This window comes from Mugil cephalus, chromosome 16 (assembly GCF_022458985.1).
Source record: "Mugil cephalus isolate CIBA_MC_2020 chromosome 16, CIBA_Mcephalus_1.1, whole genome shotgun sequence".
In the NCBI taxonomy this organism is placed as follows: Eukaryota; Metazoa; Chordata; class Actinopteri; order Mugiliformes; family Mugilidae; genus Mugil; species Mugil cephalus.
Window position 1 is genome coordinate 18,277,824 of NC_061785.1, and position 16,033 is coordinate 18,293,856.

Here is a 16,033-nt window from a genome sequence, read left to right on the forward strand (position 1 = left end):
CCACTCCACCTTAGTGATAAAAATATTTATTCGCTCTCTTTCCGTTCTGCAACATGCTGCATAACAGCTGCATGTATCCCACACGAGGACATGCATAGGCAAAGTGTGCAAAAACGAATTTGGGAGTTTATAATCTGCATCTACAATGACTGAAATCAAATTGGTTAGTTGCAAGAATATTATTTCAGGCAATGCAAAGAAATTTAGGGGAATAACATTTGAATGCATTGTGTATTTATAATAGTTTCCTCATTGCGAAATTTAAGCAAGGTAGATGCAACTTGGCACTATGGCTGATAAACTAAATATTTTATACAGTTCAATACATTGTGTTGGTGGGGTGAGGCGAGCTTGGAAAGTGAGGCATCACATTTCATAACACAGGCGGTGGAAAAGTCTCCCTCTTATCCGCCAATAGGGGGGGCTGGGGGAGGAGTCAGGTGAAGCAGCGGAGGAGGTTATAGGCTACCACCCACCACTTGACTTTGCTTTAAGGACACTTGGAATAATTTTTCCAGAAACTCCTCTATTTGATACCTGAAGGTATTTATCATTCCTTAATAAGTGCATGCCAACGTGTATGAGTGTGTGGGTGCATTGTAGTTTCTGAGGTAGGAGGGAGCGTGGAGTGTGTTTTATTTACCTCCACCACAGGCATACGTGGCACACACTGCGCGCGTGAGAGTTTGTGTGTGAGAGATTAAAAAAAAGAAAAAAACGAAAAGAAAAGAAAAAAAGAAAAAAATGCCACTGCCAGGTCGACACTGCGACTGGAGAGAATTTAAATGAAATATAAATAATCGCAACGTTAATGTTTTTGTGGTCACTCAAGGACATGTCATTATTATTCGAGTCGACTGAAAAAGCTACATCAGAGGCTCAGACTGTTGCATCAGCTTTTTTTTAATTTTCCTATAAACTCAAGTACTAAAACTGAAAAAGGAGAAATTATTTACTAATGATTAATAAAAATGTCACTAGTTTAGTAGTGGTAGTCGTACATAATCAAATTAGACCGTTTTCTGTACCACCTCTAACCCATTCCCACTGATGTTGCGTATTTACATGCATCACACGTGTCCACAAATCAAATCCTAAAAGGATGTTAGACTGTGATCATTCAGGAGCACACCGGAGCCATTGAGAAAAAGATTAAGTTAACTAAAAATAAAAGAAAACCTAATTCAAAAATAAAATTCAAAAAACAGTAACATCAATTATTATTCTAAAATAATACTATTAATAATAAATTATATTTTAAATAGTTAAATAGTTTCAGACTGAAACATGCAGTTGTGAAATGTACAATTTATTTGGATTATGTAAAAGTAGACATGTAGTCAAACAAGGCTTATGAAGTGAGGCGGGACAAGTAGCATCAAACCGGGAGCGAGGCCACAGTGTTAGCCGCCTGATAGCACGTCGGATAGCAATTAGCCTATCTCGCCTGAGCTAACACGTTCCCAGCCGAGTTTCGTCTCAACCTGGTTTCAGTTTTCAACCACAATATCCATGGATTAGACTCCACCTACTTCGGCCTTGGTCCACAAAGCTTGTCCATTTTCCTTTCGATCCGATACCAAGTAATACCAAGGTTAATATCCCGATACTGACACCAATATCGATACGTTTAGACGGCATCTTGTGTTAATGAGAATAATGACGTTTACAACGAACTCAGTTGCTCATAATCAGAGCAATTAAAGACAGTCTGTGCAATTCAACAAGTCAACTGAAAATCTGAGCAAATCACATAAAAAATCTCTCTCAAAAAAAATAAAAAATCAGTGGCCGTTCATATAATTTTTTTTTTACTACACGGAGTGGTCTATAGGTTAGAACTCGACAGAACTTGAACTTCGAAGAAAAGGGTGTCATGAAAGTCTTAATGTTTCTTGTGAAAGCGATATTTTGATATGGATATTTTGACGTGAAGATCGACTCTAAGTATCGATATTTCCTGATCCTCGGCTCCCTCCAGATAGGCGCCTCCCAAATGTTGTAGTAGTCTGTGTACAGTAAGTGCTCGCCACACAAAAAGGCCTTTTTTTTTTAGATATTTGCATGTTTTCCGGATTTTTTTTCTTATTTGTGTATTATGAGTTATACACCGCTGTATAAATATCTAATATGTTACGCTTAATTTGAGAAAAAGAAGCAGACCTTCGCACGCTACATCTTTCATGACACGCTGACAGCCACACAGCTACACGTGCTCGTCTTAGCACGCGGAAGGATTAAAGAACAGTGTTTTGTTCAACTCGACGATTGCGACTGACTCTTCGTTTACAAGTTCTGGTGGATATAAGGTCAGTTTGGATTATTGAAGTGACAATTGTTGTGTGACTTCCGTCTCAGTTCAGACAAAGACACCCAGGATGTTGCAGTCGTGTGGCTGATGCAACTTTACAGGTGGTCTACAACCCTTATTTAAGTATCTGTTACTAGTGTAAAGTATGTGAGGAGATAATGCTTATCGGACACACCATCTGTAATCACTGCTTACTGTACACCTGCAACACACTAAATGAAATTCAGTTCCTGGTGGGAGAGTATGAATGTTTTTACTTAAATTAACGCAGTCCCTCACAAATTGTTTGCAAATTCCCTCTCTATTATATTGAAACATTTAGCACCACGTGTAAAACAATTTTGAAGCACAAAGAATATGAAAACATCAATTAATATGCAAGGTTTTCACCAGGTGTAGCCTACCAAATAAAGTGATATTTTAAGAGTCTGCGCACATACCGGAAGACTGCTCTCTTCCGCTAAAGAGAAAGTAGTGTCTTTTTGCACATCTAAAGTCTGACTGTAAAACTTACAAATCTGTTCAGCAACATTAATGTTATCATAGCTTTACAAATAAACACCCAAAGGATCCAGATAGTTAGCAGATGGTTAGTAATAGTATAGTATTATGTGTGTGCTGCTGCTGCTGCTGGATTAGACACGTCATCAGATGGCAGTTTTTTTTTTTTTTTTTTTGGTTTCTTTTTTAGATGGAGAAACAGCCACTGCCAGGCGATGATGACAAGTCAGGTATGGCGGAGTCGGGGATCGATGGCTACGCTGGCGAGGAATGCCAGCGGGACCCGTCTGAACCTGCAGCTCGAGCTGGGTGGAACAGCAAACTGGAGTATTTTTTGGCTCAGGTGGGATTCAGCGTCGGACTCGGCAACGTCTGGAGGTTTCCGTATTTGTGTCACCAGAATGGAGGAGGTCAGTACCTGTTACTTGTGTCTGGATTAGAGGGCTGCTGAAGGACTAGGGTCTGTAGGCTTCAAAGGACCAGATGCCACTATTGTGTTTTTGGTACGGATGGCACAGAGGGTGGTGGACCAAATCATCACAGGACAATGAGCATGTGTTAAAGACACATTGTTAATACCGTGTGTCTGTAAATGCATTACCTACTGACTGTTATTTCTACTTATGAAACAGCTAGTTAGGTGTTTTTGAGCATTTCTAAAATAACGACCTAACCTTATGTACCTTTCAACCTTATTTATTTAGGAAGTGAAAATGTAAATGTACGCCTTCGACTGCACGAGCAATGTCTAAACCTAAGCTTCATGGCTGTTTTAATGTTTAGTTTATTTTGAAGAAAGGTGGTGATTCAACTAGATGATTGTTTTAGATGTTGTTAATGATGCTGTTAAACTGTAAAGACTTGATCACAGGTGTGTTTTTGTTGTTTAGCCCAGCTAGGTCAAAATACTAGAAAGACGTGTCCGTCACAGTTTGTTAATAATAGAAACCACAGCCTCCCGCATGAAAAAACATTCGATTTATAGACCTCTCTCAGCCTTCTCAGTTATTTAAAAGATACCATAAATAATGAATACTATTAACTTTACTGCAGGCCTTTTATATTAAGATGCATTAGTTTTTTCACTAGCGTACTTAACGAACTAGAAAGAGAGCGTCAGGCTGGTGTTCCAGGAATCAGTAATCAGTGCTTGGAAATCCTGTCGGTGTGGGAAGAAAACAGTCTCACGCAAACTTCTGCTTCTCAAGTTGTTGGAGTATCATATCACTGTTCTCTCGCCAACTGAATGCTGTTCACCTCTTCGCAGGATCTTTCCTTCTGCTCTACGTGCTGCTGATGTTGATTGTGGGAATCCCCTTGTTCTTCCTGGAGCTGGCAGCGGGTCAGGCCATCCGTCAGGGGAGCATTGGAGTGTGGAAGTACATCTCTCCCAAGCTCGCAGGCATTGGCTACTCGAGCTGTGTGGTAAAATAACCGCTATTGTTATTCATACTGTTACGTTGTTTAGAATAAGATGCTTTTCAGGAGATTTTCCATGTTCTACTTTCTGCTTCGGTCTTCAATTTTCAGTTTCTCAAACCTCTTTACCAGCATCTAAAAAAACACGCTCATGGACTTTATGTGTATTGTACCTAAAAGTGATTGAGAAGAAGCAACGACATAAGGTTTTGAATTTATGACACATTAGCTGCAAAGATGCAAGCTTTCTATTGTTTTCTCTTGAATATCATAATGCAGCTCTAGATTAAGATACTTCCTGTGTTTTCCTGTGTGAATGACGCCACAACCATCTATATACAGATCATCTTTTATTTCCTGTTTTGACACGTGCTGATTGTTGTTTGCACACTTAACCTTTAATTCGTGGTATCGTTTTATGAACCCATAAATGTTGTCTTAATTGTCCTCAGGTTTGTTTCTTTGTGGCTCTCTACTACAACGTGATCCTTGCATGGAGTCTTTTTTATCTTGGAAACTCGTTCCAGTACCCTTTACCTTGGCAAGAGTGTCCAGAACAGGGGAATGTAACGGGTACTTATTAACTTTAAAAACTCATACGTACAGTTAGCAAACTGTGTGTCACCTGCCAGAATAGTAATCAAGTTTTTTTCCCCCCAACAGTTGAAGAATGTGAAAAGAGCTCTCCCACGTCGTACTTTTGGTACCGCAAGGCTTTGGATATCACCGATTCGATCGATGAGACGGGCTCCTTTAACATCTACATCGTCTGCTGTCTGCTGTTAGCCTGGACTATTGTGTGCCTGGGAATGTTCAGGGGTATCAAGACCTCTGTCAAGGTACCTACCAATCTGTTGTGACATCAAGCCCAGACATTTTTAAGTGTAGAAACAGGAAGCTCTGTACTAAAATTATCTGGCTTCCCTTAGTTAAGTCTCCACAAACACTAACTTTAAACACTAATGCAACATTTTCCAGTGAGCTGCTAGATGCTAGACTACTTCACAGTTTTAAATGTTTGAATTCTGACAAATTCTGAAATGCACCAACAAGTCGCCAAGTAGTAGTAGTAATACAGTATGTTTTGGAATCCGCTCTGTGGAAAACTGAACATTAAATAACAAATGTAAACAGAACCTCAATTGACTAAAACTATATCCTGGGTCAAATCCCTGTCATGTGTCAAGTCTTAGATTATGGGTGGTGGGAATCTGTGGAATGTGTGGTTTAGGTGTTGACCCACTTCAGAGTGAGTTGGTATGAGTATTGGGGCTTTGTAATAAATTCCCAGGTTGTTTGTGGACTCCTTAGTTTTCCCTAACATACTGGCAAGTTCAGTCCCAGTTAGGGTGCACCAGATTAAAAGATGAAGTTCTACGTAGATGACAGAATTACTCGAGTTTACATGACAAACCCAAACAGATACATGATTGGAAACCAACTTTTTGCTACATTGTATAGTAGCACTAACAAGAGAGAGGAAGTCTGCTCTCAGTCAGGTTGATAACAGATGCAATCATCAGCTTAAGCAGGTGGCGTCTTGATTACGAGGGCCATATGTTCAGTTTGTAAAAAGCAGCAAGCAGCAGCAAGCTGTAGCTTTCTTTTCAGTTGAATCTGTTAAGGCTACTGTTTGTCAGAAATGCGATGTCTTTCAGTTTTCTATCACGGCTGCAGCTGTAGCTGTGCAGACAATCTTCATAGCCGCGTTCTCTCTTTGTCCGTTTTGACGTGCTAAATTACGTTTGCACAGTACTCACTCATAAAAAAATTTGATTAATTTCTTGTGAACCCGATGATTACAAGAATATAAAGAAGCCATATGAGGAGAGCAAACTGTTGGGGCATAATGTGCTCACAGGACCAACAACATTAGGTGGAATTTCTGCTTTTCTTTCTTTGACCTTTGACTTCCACACTAAGAAATACGATTAATCGCGATTAAATATCATTCATTTTTAATCTATATTAATAGCGTGCACCACAAACTGAGTATTTTGACATTAAAGTGTTCACACGACAGATTCGTACAATATAAATATTGAAGTTGTATGATTAACATTTTCGAGTTATGGTCATCTGATAGATATTTGTGTATATAATGTGTTCACATGTGGGCAAATTTGTGTATCTTACAAACTGAATGACCAGCAATGGTTAGAAAGGTGGTACAAATTGAGAAATTAAGCATTTTATTTCCTACTACTACTACAAAATGTTCAACCGTGTGTTTACAAAGCCAGTCAAAGGGTTTATTAATTAGTAAAAAAAAAAAAAAAAAATAGGGATGTCAATACATCAAAATATTTAATTGCAATTAATCACATAATTGTCCACATGTCTATTACACTTACGAGCATTGCAGTGGATAAACAAGCTTTGCTTTTTGCAAACATGTGTTAGTATTATTGCAATAATCCAAAATAGATGTTGTCCACAATGTTTTTCAGAATGGCCTCAACGCCACTGCGTGCTCCAAAAATTATGTTGCGTGTATGTTTGGAATGTTTGCTAATATATTTTCACGTAAAAATAAAAAGGGAACAGCATGAGTCGTGGCTTCGAATGAGAAGTATTCATGAGGTTATCGTTTTTCTCATTTCCTAGGTGATGTATTTCTCCTCTGTCTTCCCTTACGTCGTGCTGTTCTGCTTTCTCGTCCGTGGACTTATGCTGGATGGAGCCATGGAAGGAATCAAATACATGATCTACCCTAAGGTATCCTCAGGGAAATGTTCAGATCACATCACTTCTCTGCACTCAGTCAGACGTTTAATCCAAGCTGTCTTTTGCCATGCGTTTACAGTTGGAAATCTGGGCAGATATACAGGTGTGGCGGCGGGCTGCCACCCAGGTCTTCTTTGCTCTCGGGCTTGGCTTTGGGTCCATTATCGCATACTCCTCCTACAATCCCAAGAACAACAACTGCCACCGTGATGCCTACACCGTCTCCACGATTAACTTCCTCACATCTGTTCTGGCCACGATGGTGGTGTTCGCTGTGCTCGGCTTCCGTGCCAAAAACAAAGTGATGGAATGTGTGAGCAGGTATGTTTAATTTGAGGACACATCTGTATATTTGTATATATTTATATATGTGTAGCGTTGTTGACACAGGCGGGAAAAATTCATGGATTGTCAGAACATGTGCATGTTTATGATTCTGTATTCTTGTCTTCTTTAGAAACATGGAGGAGCTACAAAAGCAGTTTCAAGGTGGTTTTGTGGATCAAAACTTCATGCCAGGCTTCAAGTACTCCAATGACAGTTCAGTGGATCTAAATGACTACAGGTCCTGGTTTAGTCAGTATGGAAGTAAGGTTCCTGGCAACTTAACAGACTGCGACCTGGAAAAGGAGATGCAGAAGGTAAAGGTTTAGTTCCTTGGATTTATTCCAGTTTACCGTTGTGGACTATTTTGTCCTTTATTTGCCTCACATGGAAACTAAAGCCTGCAGCTCTGCTTGTGTTCAGGGTGTCGAGGGCACAGGTCTAGCTTTTATCGCCTTCACTGAGGCCATGACACTCCTGCCCGGCAGCCCTTTCTGGTCGGCACTCTTTTTCCTCATGCTGCTCAACCTGGGCCTCAGCACCATGTTCGGCACCATGGAGGGCATCCTCACCCCTCTCACCGACTGCTTCAAAACTGTGGCCAACAACAAGACCAAATTCACAAGTAAGCACCAGTTTTAACTAAGGTCCGCTTCAAATTCATGCTTGGATGTCACATTACTGAATTGATCCAACACGGTCAGACGTGTGACTGTTGCTAATAGACTGCACATCTGTTGATGCTTTAAAATCTTGGTTCTGTTGTTGAAGTATTAGGAGAGATTCCGCAAGATTCTCCACTTATTATTGTGCGTGCTCACTTTAAAGGAGTCGCATTGGAAACTAAATGTACTTTTCTGCATCTACATTCTTCATTGTCCGACCTGTCTTGTGGTACACGCCATCTACTTAGCCGTTTAGTGGTGTAATTACAGCTTGGTGCAGACACTCCAGTGCACAGAATAAATGTTCACAACAGAGTAATCTATGTGGAAATCGGGCTTGAATCTAATGTTTCTGTCCTGTTGTTGCAGTCTTCAGCTGCATTGTCGGCTTTCTGATCGGCCTGCTCTTTACCCAGCGCTGTGGGAACTACTTCGTAATGATGTTCGATGATTACTCCGCCACTCTGCCCCTCATCATCGTGGTGGTGTTTGAGACCTTCAGTGTGTCGTGGCTTTACGGAGCTGACAGGTGAGCTTTCCGTTCAGACCGCGAGTAACTAAAAGCTTTGATTGGAAATGTCAGCCAGTCTCTAGTGAAAGTTGATCAATGTTTCCCCCCACTCAAAGGTTCCTTGATGACATTGAGGCAATGCTCGGCTGGCGTCCCCCTGCCATTTACAAGTACTTGTGGAAATACATTTGCCTGCTGGCTATGGTGGGGCTGCTGGGAGCCACCACTGTCCGCATGTTCATCACGCCCCCCACCTACATGTCATGGAACCAGGAAACGGTATTGAAAATCATCCAAGTTGCGATATTGCATATTTGTGTTAATGTTTTAGCCTGTGGAGGCTAAACAGCTTTAAGCAGTTTAGTCATGAGACATGCTGTTCCGCTTTAAATGCTCAAGGCTTTCAATGTGACCTTTTTTTTCTTTTCTTTTCTTTTCAGGCCACTGAGATATATGTGGACTATCCTGGCTGGGCTCTGGCTGTTTTGGCTTTACTGATCATTTTTGCCATGACGCCCGTCCCACTAGCCTTCATCCGCAGAGTTCTGCTCGACAGGAGAAAGCAGACATCCAGAAGCGCGGAGGCTGGTCAGTACAGTATGGTTAACACAGAAGAAACGCCCATGTCTGACATGTCAAAGTGAGTCACGGGGAATGTGACCGCTGCTTCTTTTTTATGAACGTTGGACTTCTCATGCAAATGTGAAAAGACAATTCCCCAAAATTTGAATGTACCGTTTTGTTAAGAACAATTCCATTATCTCACAGCTTTTAGTGGGACAAAGGGTTTTAATAAAGGTATTTTTTTTTTTACTTAAATTTTTTTTTTTTTTTTAATTTTAGTATAAACAGTGTTCCAGTAAGAAGTACGTGACAAATAATTTATTGTGCCTGAACCACAAGTTGTTCTCCAAATGAGGAAAACTAATATAATCTTAGTTTTCAGTATAAGCAATAGACCTCACGCCATGTTACTGAAATTACTTATTTTTAATTTAAGTACTCGACTTGTTGGGGGCATCTCATCACTGCCATAAAATCTCCCGAGCATGTCAAGCTCTTACTTGATTTTTTTCCGTTGTTGTCCAGACGTTTATTAAGAATCAGTCAGTTAAGCTAACTATCTTATATACCTACAAGACATCAATCCTGTTCTCTTTACTAAATCTAACCATGTTTACAGCTCAAAAACACAAGTGAGTCACTGCTGCAGCGCTACAGGGATGTAGAGTACACAAACACAAGGGCTCTGAACTGGTTTATCAACTGACAGCATGGAAAACAAATCAGTTTGTGATGTAAATATGTAAATGGAAACATGTAAAAACGGAACATTTCTGAGATGTGCCAATCTTTATGGATGTACATAGGAAATTTGTATTTTGTGTCAGCTGGGGTAGTAAGGAAACTATTTTTCAGTTTTCGTTTTTTATTGTTGTTGTTGTTTTTTTTTTTTCAAACAACCGCTGACCAGGCAAAGTATTTGGCTGCAGGTGTAAAGAACAACTTGCAGGTCTCTGACCCTAGCGAATTAATGAGTAGGATGAAGCACAAGAATATTTTTTTATATATTCATTTCAATATCATTTAGCTTGTATCCACTTCAAGACCCACAATGTGGACCAGTTAAAATATGTACCGTGCTTGCGTGTTGAAAATGTAAATACACCTGAACGACCGCAGTTTCATAATTATGTGTCAAAGACACCAGAACAGACCAGGTTTGAGAGAAATAAGAGAAATCAACAAGATCTAATTTGAGCAGAGGGGAGAACCAGGTAACATTTGTTTCCAATAAAACTGGCACGCCGCAAAAATGGACTGAATCCAAAGATTCACTAACCATTTAAGCATATATTTAATTCAAAACAGTACAAACACAACATCAAGTTTACTTAGTTTGATGCTTACAACACTATATAAAAGTAGGGACTGAAGCTTGTGGCACCACTACACTCTTAAGTGTTCCTGTAGTTTTTAAAGCAAAATGTTTCCTACTCTTCATGATTATGAATCATGAGTATGATTTCAGCTGCTCAGCAGTATTCTTAGTTTTTTTGCCTCGTAATGCTGCAGATGTTTTCAATGGTGATGGGTTTGGACTGCAGGCAGACTGCAGTGTCCCTGATGCTAATGCAACAAAATAGTGTTTGTTTTTAATGTATGCACTTGGTCTTCAGCTTTGTCCCTCGAGCACACAGACTGGATACTCTCTGGATACTCTCATGCACCGGAGAGGATAAAGCGGCCCAGTTCTGGATTAAACTCTTGATTGAGTTGTTAAACTGTTTACCTGTGTAGTGTTTGACATCATCTTAACTTCTCACAGCCTCGCGGAGCTTCTCTTTTTTTTTTTCTGATCCAGTCATGTTAGTTACTGAACTGTTGTAAGTTAACCTAATGAAAGCGGTACAGACGGGTCGACAGAGCTGAAACACACAACAAATTATTCCAGGTGTTTTCCATGTTTCTATGGCGGTGTGAACTGTAAATCTGTATGTGTATATGGCTTTTTAAGAAAACATGTGCTTCCATCTTTTTATTAAAGAATTTCAGCATGCGTCATCTCTTTGTGTTTGTTTAATCACGTCTTCACTTTGATTTGCATTTTAATATTATTGTTTTAAGTGCAAAGCAACGCGACAAAGAGGTATTTATTGATTTCATATTTAGACATTTTCACACTGATGTTCCTGGTTCCTTGGCGAGCATACACCAGCGTGCTTTTACTTTGAAATCAGCGCTAATGTCCATTGAAGCATTTGATTGTAATATCACTAAAAAAAGCCCTGGGATGCTGCCTGGACTATTCTGCTATCACATTCTCAACCTCTAGTGCCTGCTGTGCACTGCTGCCCGTCCACACCATTATCTTCCTGGGAAAGTCGAAGCATATCAAGAGTAAATATACTGTACGAGCAGCTGTTTTGAGAACGACACGTAGAGAGAATATGAAGATTTGTTTTTCTTACAACTTCTGCGGTCACAGGAATCTGCCTGACTGGGGAAGGTTTCTTTTGTGAGACTTGTCTTATTGTGTCTGAAAAGATCTGGCAGAGAACGTTAGCAGAACGTGGTGCAGGTGGCCGGACACCTGAACCTCAAGGCCGGGAAGATGTTAGGCTGAGGCGGCTGAATTTTTATTTTGATTGTTGGTGCATTTCTATGTTTGTTTGTTTTTTGTCTTTCATATCTCTCAGCCCTTGAACTGTCAGGTAGTCCTTGAAGGCAACCAATGGGAACAGAACACTCACTGATGCAAGTTTTGCAGAGGATCAAATATCAGACCAAGGACTGCAGATGTAGATCTCCAAACCAGCGGTGGAAGGTAACTAAGCACTTAAGCACACGTTCCAGGTACTTGTACATTACTTAAGTACTAAGTACTACTCAATGTTTCTACACCGCTAGACTTATCTGACAGCTTCAGTTCCCTTGAAATTCCAGGCTTGTAAAATACAACACACACAGTAAAATCAGCATACCCAAATTAACACCATAAGAGTTGATCTTAACACTTTTAAAGTGTCTTTATGGGTCCACACCTCAGTGTTAATTTAACACTGTGTTGTGTTGGTACCTTTACACTAAATTAGTGTAAATTTGACTCTTCTTGTAGTTAAATTTAACACTGCCTAACACCAACTAGTGTTTTTTTTATGTAGTGTTAGCAATTAACTCTCAGAGGACTATTTCTTAACTACGCAAGTGTTCCCCCAATAACACTTAAAAGGTGTCAATACAGTTCTTATATAATCCTACAGAAAATACTTGGAAAACAAACTTTACTAAAGTAAAAAGGTAGTCATGTTTGGCAGTTCAAAAACATTTATTTTCAAACTTGCACCACAAATATTAGAACATGCAACAGTAAGGCACAGTGTAGGTATGTAGCGTTAGCACCAGTTTAGCACACTAGCTAGCAACTCCGAACCATTGGCATCATCTTATCACGTTTTATATCTGTGGTTACAAAGTGCATGACTCGTCTCACTCAGACAAAACGTCAAGCCAAACACTGCACCGTTTACTGCCGTAACTCACTTTCTATGTAACAGTGAGGACAGGCATGCATGCTAACCATGCTAACCTCTAGCTCATTAAGCAGGTTTCCGGGTAGTTAGTAACAGCGCGACGAGTAAAGTGTCCGTGGCTAATGGGGGTTGGGGGCGTTAATATTTAGACATTTACACCTAGAGGTTTGATTTAGTGACACTTCCTTTTTACACTCGGTTTTGACAACAACTATTTATCGACTGAGAGTTAATTATAATGGATTAAGTCTACCCATAGTATAATTAACTCTACTAGTATATGTCTAGTTTAACACCAAGAATTCAACTCTTCTCAATTTGCTGTGCACTAAAGATTAAAGAAGTGATTTCTGACTTTGGATTCTAACTTATTCTAAAAGCAGTATTTCAATAAATATTTATATGATCCAATAACTCCTGAACTCAACAGAACTCCTAGTGAAGAGTAATCAAGCTATTTATCCAACCTTTTTTCTTCTTACTTCATCAAAACTATATATGCATTTCAGCGCCCCCTGCAGGAGCTACAGAGGTGACATGCTGCTTACACACACCTAGCAGTTCCACATGTGATATTATATCACTCAGTACTTTTATTTAACTCCATTTTGCTTCTAACACTAATATTATTTTTATTTTAATACTGGGTCTGTATGGTATGCCTCCCACAAACTAATTAACTTTGCATCTAAAGCAATCCTTAATTATTTGTATTATGATGATGCATTTAATGCAAATAGGTCAGAATATTTAAAGCACTGGAAACACTGTGCCAGTGGAGACCTTGTTCAAAGGGGACAGTCTGGTTCAATACATCTCTCCAGACACAGCACCTGCAAAAGCTGTTTTTTTGCGTGTGTGCTCTCGTGTGGACGACTACTCGCTGGTGTCCCCTTGGAAATGATGTTTGTCTGGGGAGTTCAGTCGTCTTGGATGCAGTCTCACTTCACTTGGCAATAGAGGCAGAGAGGACCAACACCCAGCAGAGAGAAAAACGGCATCTTCGCTTCGACTTCAGGTAGACACAACTAATCTGTGTAAAATGTTGCAACTTTGCTTTGTGTATCTATAGATGTGTGTGTGTGAAGCAGGTCGTTGGATGGTTTTAGAGGCCGGGCTTCAGAGTGTGATCAGGTGTTCTGTTTTTTCTAAATACAACTGGGTACTCATAACAGTGCGGTGTGACAAATAACTGCAGTATTTTTAGACCGAACGTGTTCCTTATGAGACGTATTAATGACTTGAAAAAGTATGCGTGCTGCAACTCTCAAGATAAAGTGCGGAAGGCTTGTTTTTCGTTGGCTGCGCGTTTGCAGTGAATGTAACTTTCATTTGCAGGTGTACCAGTGGATGACCCACATGGCAGGCCTGGCAGCTTTGTACCTGCTGCTTGTGTTTCCACTGAGCAGCTCCCAGAGCACCCTGCAGTCTGAGCAGGAAACCAGTGCCCACCAGGCCCCAGCAGCAGCAGCAGCACCACCACCTCCTCCTCCTCCTCCTCCTCCACCACCACCACACATACGAGACCTGTTCAGAAAAGAGGAGAGCACTCATTTAAATGCCAAGCAGACATGTGAGTCTACTTTGAACGCGCACTCTTTTAGCAGAAACTGCACATGTTTGACGACGTTCAAATTGACGCGCCTGCTGGGCGTGAGAACGCTTTTATTCTGAAGGTCTCTGTCATGTGCAGATGCCCATGTGGACAAAGATAACGCCAAAGTGGGCCTGTTCATCGCTGCGGCCATGGGGACCTTCGTTCTGATGGCTGCAGTCTACTGCATCTACAACCAGTTCTACACCAAGCAGCAGTACCTGCACACCCAACTAAACAATGACCCAGGTACCGTTTTATTGCTACAGACAGCGGCGCCAATAGTCAGGGATCTATAAAAAGCTCAACTTTTATGTGCTCATATTTAAAGTGAGACTGGGTACTTTTTGTATTTGTGAAAATACACATAACTTACAACAGTTATAAGGGGAATCAGACCATTGCATGTAAACAGGCTCCTCATCAGCAGCAGACACAGTGAGAGTCTCTCCGTCATTATTATCTCTTCTTTTCCATCTCTCATCTCCTGGGTGTCATTTGTTGTGAAGCATCACAGACCAGCTGAGTTACTAACAGGAGCATGACTTCTTGGTGCCGTAGCACTTCCTGCTTGCTGCCATGTGGAGGCACTATTAAATGATGCGCCTTCAAAATGCTAGAAATGCAACTCTGCAACAGCAGATACGCAAACATGACAGATTATGTCTCATTGTCTTGTGCACATTGATTGTGCGTTTCTGTTATTATTATTAGCTAACCATTTTCCATGTCTGTCTGTTTCCAGATTTAACTGCAGACCCCATGGATCCTCCCCCGGTGTTTTTCCACGCCTCCGCCAACTCCAGCGCACTAGACGTGCGCAAGGCTGGATACGGTTCCCTCTCCGACACCCCGTCTGTCATTTCTGTCCCACCCAGCCTGTCCCCTCCTCCCTCCGCCATGCCTTTCCCTCCCCTCTTCCTCTCCTCTCAGTCTCTGAGAACTATATCCGCCAAGGATCTGGAGAAGAGCTACATCTGATATTGAACAGGTAGCGGCGGGAGGTTTTTCAATGACAGTAGCTGTCACATGCAATCACATGCATGAACTGTAGTCATTTGTGCCGTGTGTTTATCAGCTACGAGCTCTTCTGCACCTTATCTAACTAACTCACCGTTTCATTAGAAAATAAACAGTCTGGCAATAAAAAATAAATAAATCAATACTCTTCTGCTGGCTTTGGTTTTTGATAAATAATTACAGTCCCATTAAGTCTATGTGCTTTAACAAAGGACATATAGATTCTCAGATTTAGACAGATTAAACTTGTTTTATTAAAAAAGTACTAGATAAATAGACATACATTTTGTCCAAAACCTCATACATTATGCCCTTCCTTCCCTCTCATTCCTTTGGATGTGACACACAGTGGCTGTAAGGTTGCAACATTAAGAAAAACTCTAATTTGGCAAGGATGCTCAAAAAAAAGAAAAAAGAAAAGAGTTCCACCAGAGGATCATTTAGCCATCATCCATGACACGGACAATTTGACTTCTCATAAATGACCACACATGAGTGTTTTTAGTTGCATTAATCACGTTCTCTTTCCTTTAAAGAAGAGCTTGAAATGAAATACCCAAATGGAAATCATCATCTATTTACACAGATGTTTCCTACAATGAAGTGGCAACATATCTTAATTAAAAAGAACATCTGTTTTTATTTATAATGTTTTGTTTTAGATTGATGGATATGCATGTGTGCTGCAGGAATGTCTTTTAAAAAGTAAACAGTACATGTTCCTAATTTGGACATACTGACGGATTTAGGATACAACGACCTTTACGTCTGTGCTTTTAGCCTGTACTACATAAAATGTGTCTCATATGCTAAAGAAACAAAAGACTATTTTATCCAGCTTCATAAATCCCAGGTCCCAAATCACTAACATGAAGTCAAAGTATTAAACAGTTCTCACATTCATATGCGAGTGCCTTCAGTGGTAAT

The 16,033-nt window shown here is 40.4% G+C and overlaps 2 protein-coding genes across 2 annotated transcripts; both read left to right on the forward strand.

Moving 5' to 3' along the window:
* The first annotated feature begins 100 nt into the window (after nucleotides 1-100).
* On the forward strand, nucleotides 101-11,018 carry LOC125022049 (sodium-dependent neutral amino acid transporter B(0)AT2-like). The gene is made up of 12 exons (XM_047608333.1): nucleotides 101-2,309; nucleotides 3,003-3,222; nucleotides 4,080-4,237; nucleotides 4,684-4,804; nucleotides 4,895-5,070; nucleotides 6,839-6,949; nucleotides 7,038-7,279; nucleotides 7,416-7,599; nucleotides 7,706-7,907; nucleotides 8,317-8,476; nucleotides 8,575-8,737; nucleotides 8,899-11,018. Exons 2-12 carry the CDS (start codon nucleotides 3,003-3,005, stop codon nucleotides 9,100-9,102), a joined length of 1,941 nt encoding a protein of 646 aa, XP_047464289.1. The 5' UTR covers nucleotides 101-2,309; the 3' UTR covers nucleotides 9,103-11,018.
* A 511-nt stretch (nucleotides 11,019-11,529) lies between these two features.
* LOC125022697 (proline-rich receptor-like protein kinase PERK2) lies at nucleotides 11,530-15,404 on the forward strand. Its single transcript, XM_047609572.1, has 5 exons — nucleotides 11,530-11,786; nucleotides 13,317-13,510; nucleotides 13,831-14,065; nucleotides 14,186-14,335; nucleotides 14,832-15,404. Exons 3-5 carry the CDS (start codon nucleotides 13,843-13,845, stop codon nucleotides 15,065-15,067), a joined length of 609 nt encoding a protein of 202 aa, XP_047465528.1. The 5' UTR covers nucleotides 11,530-11,786; nucleotides 13,317-13,510; nucleotides 13,831-13,842; the 3' UTR covers nucleotides 15,068-15,404.
* The last annotated feature ends 629 nt before the right edge of the window (nucleotides 15,405-16,033 follow it).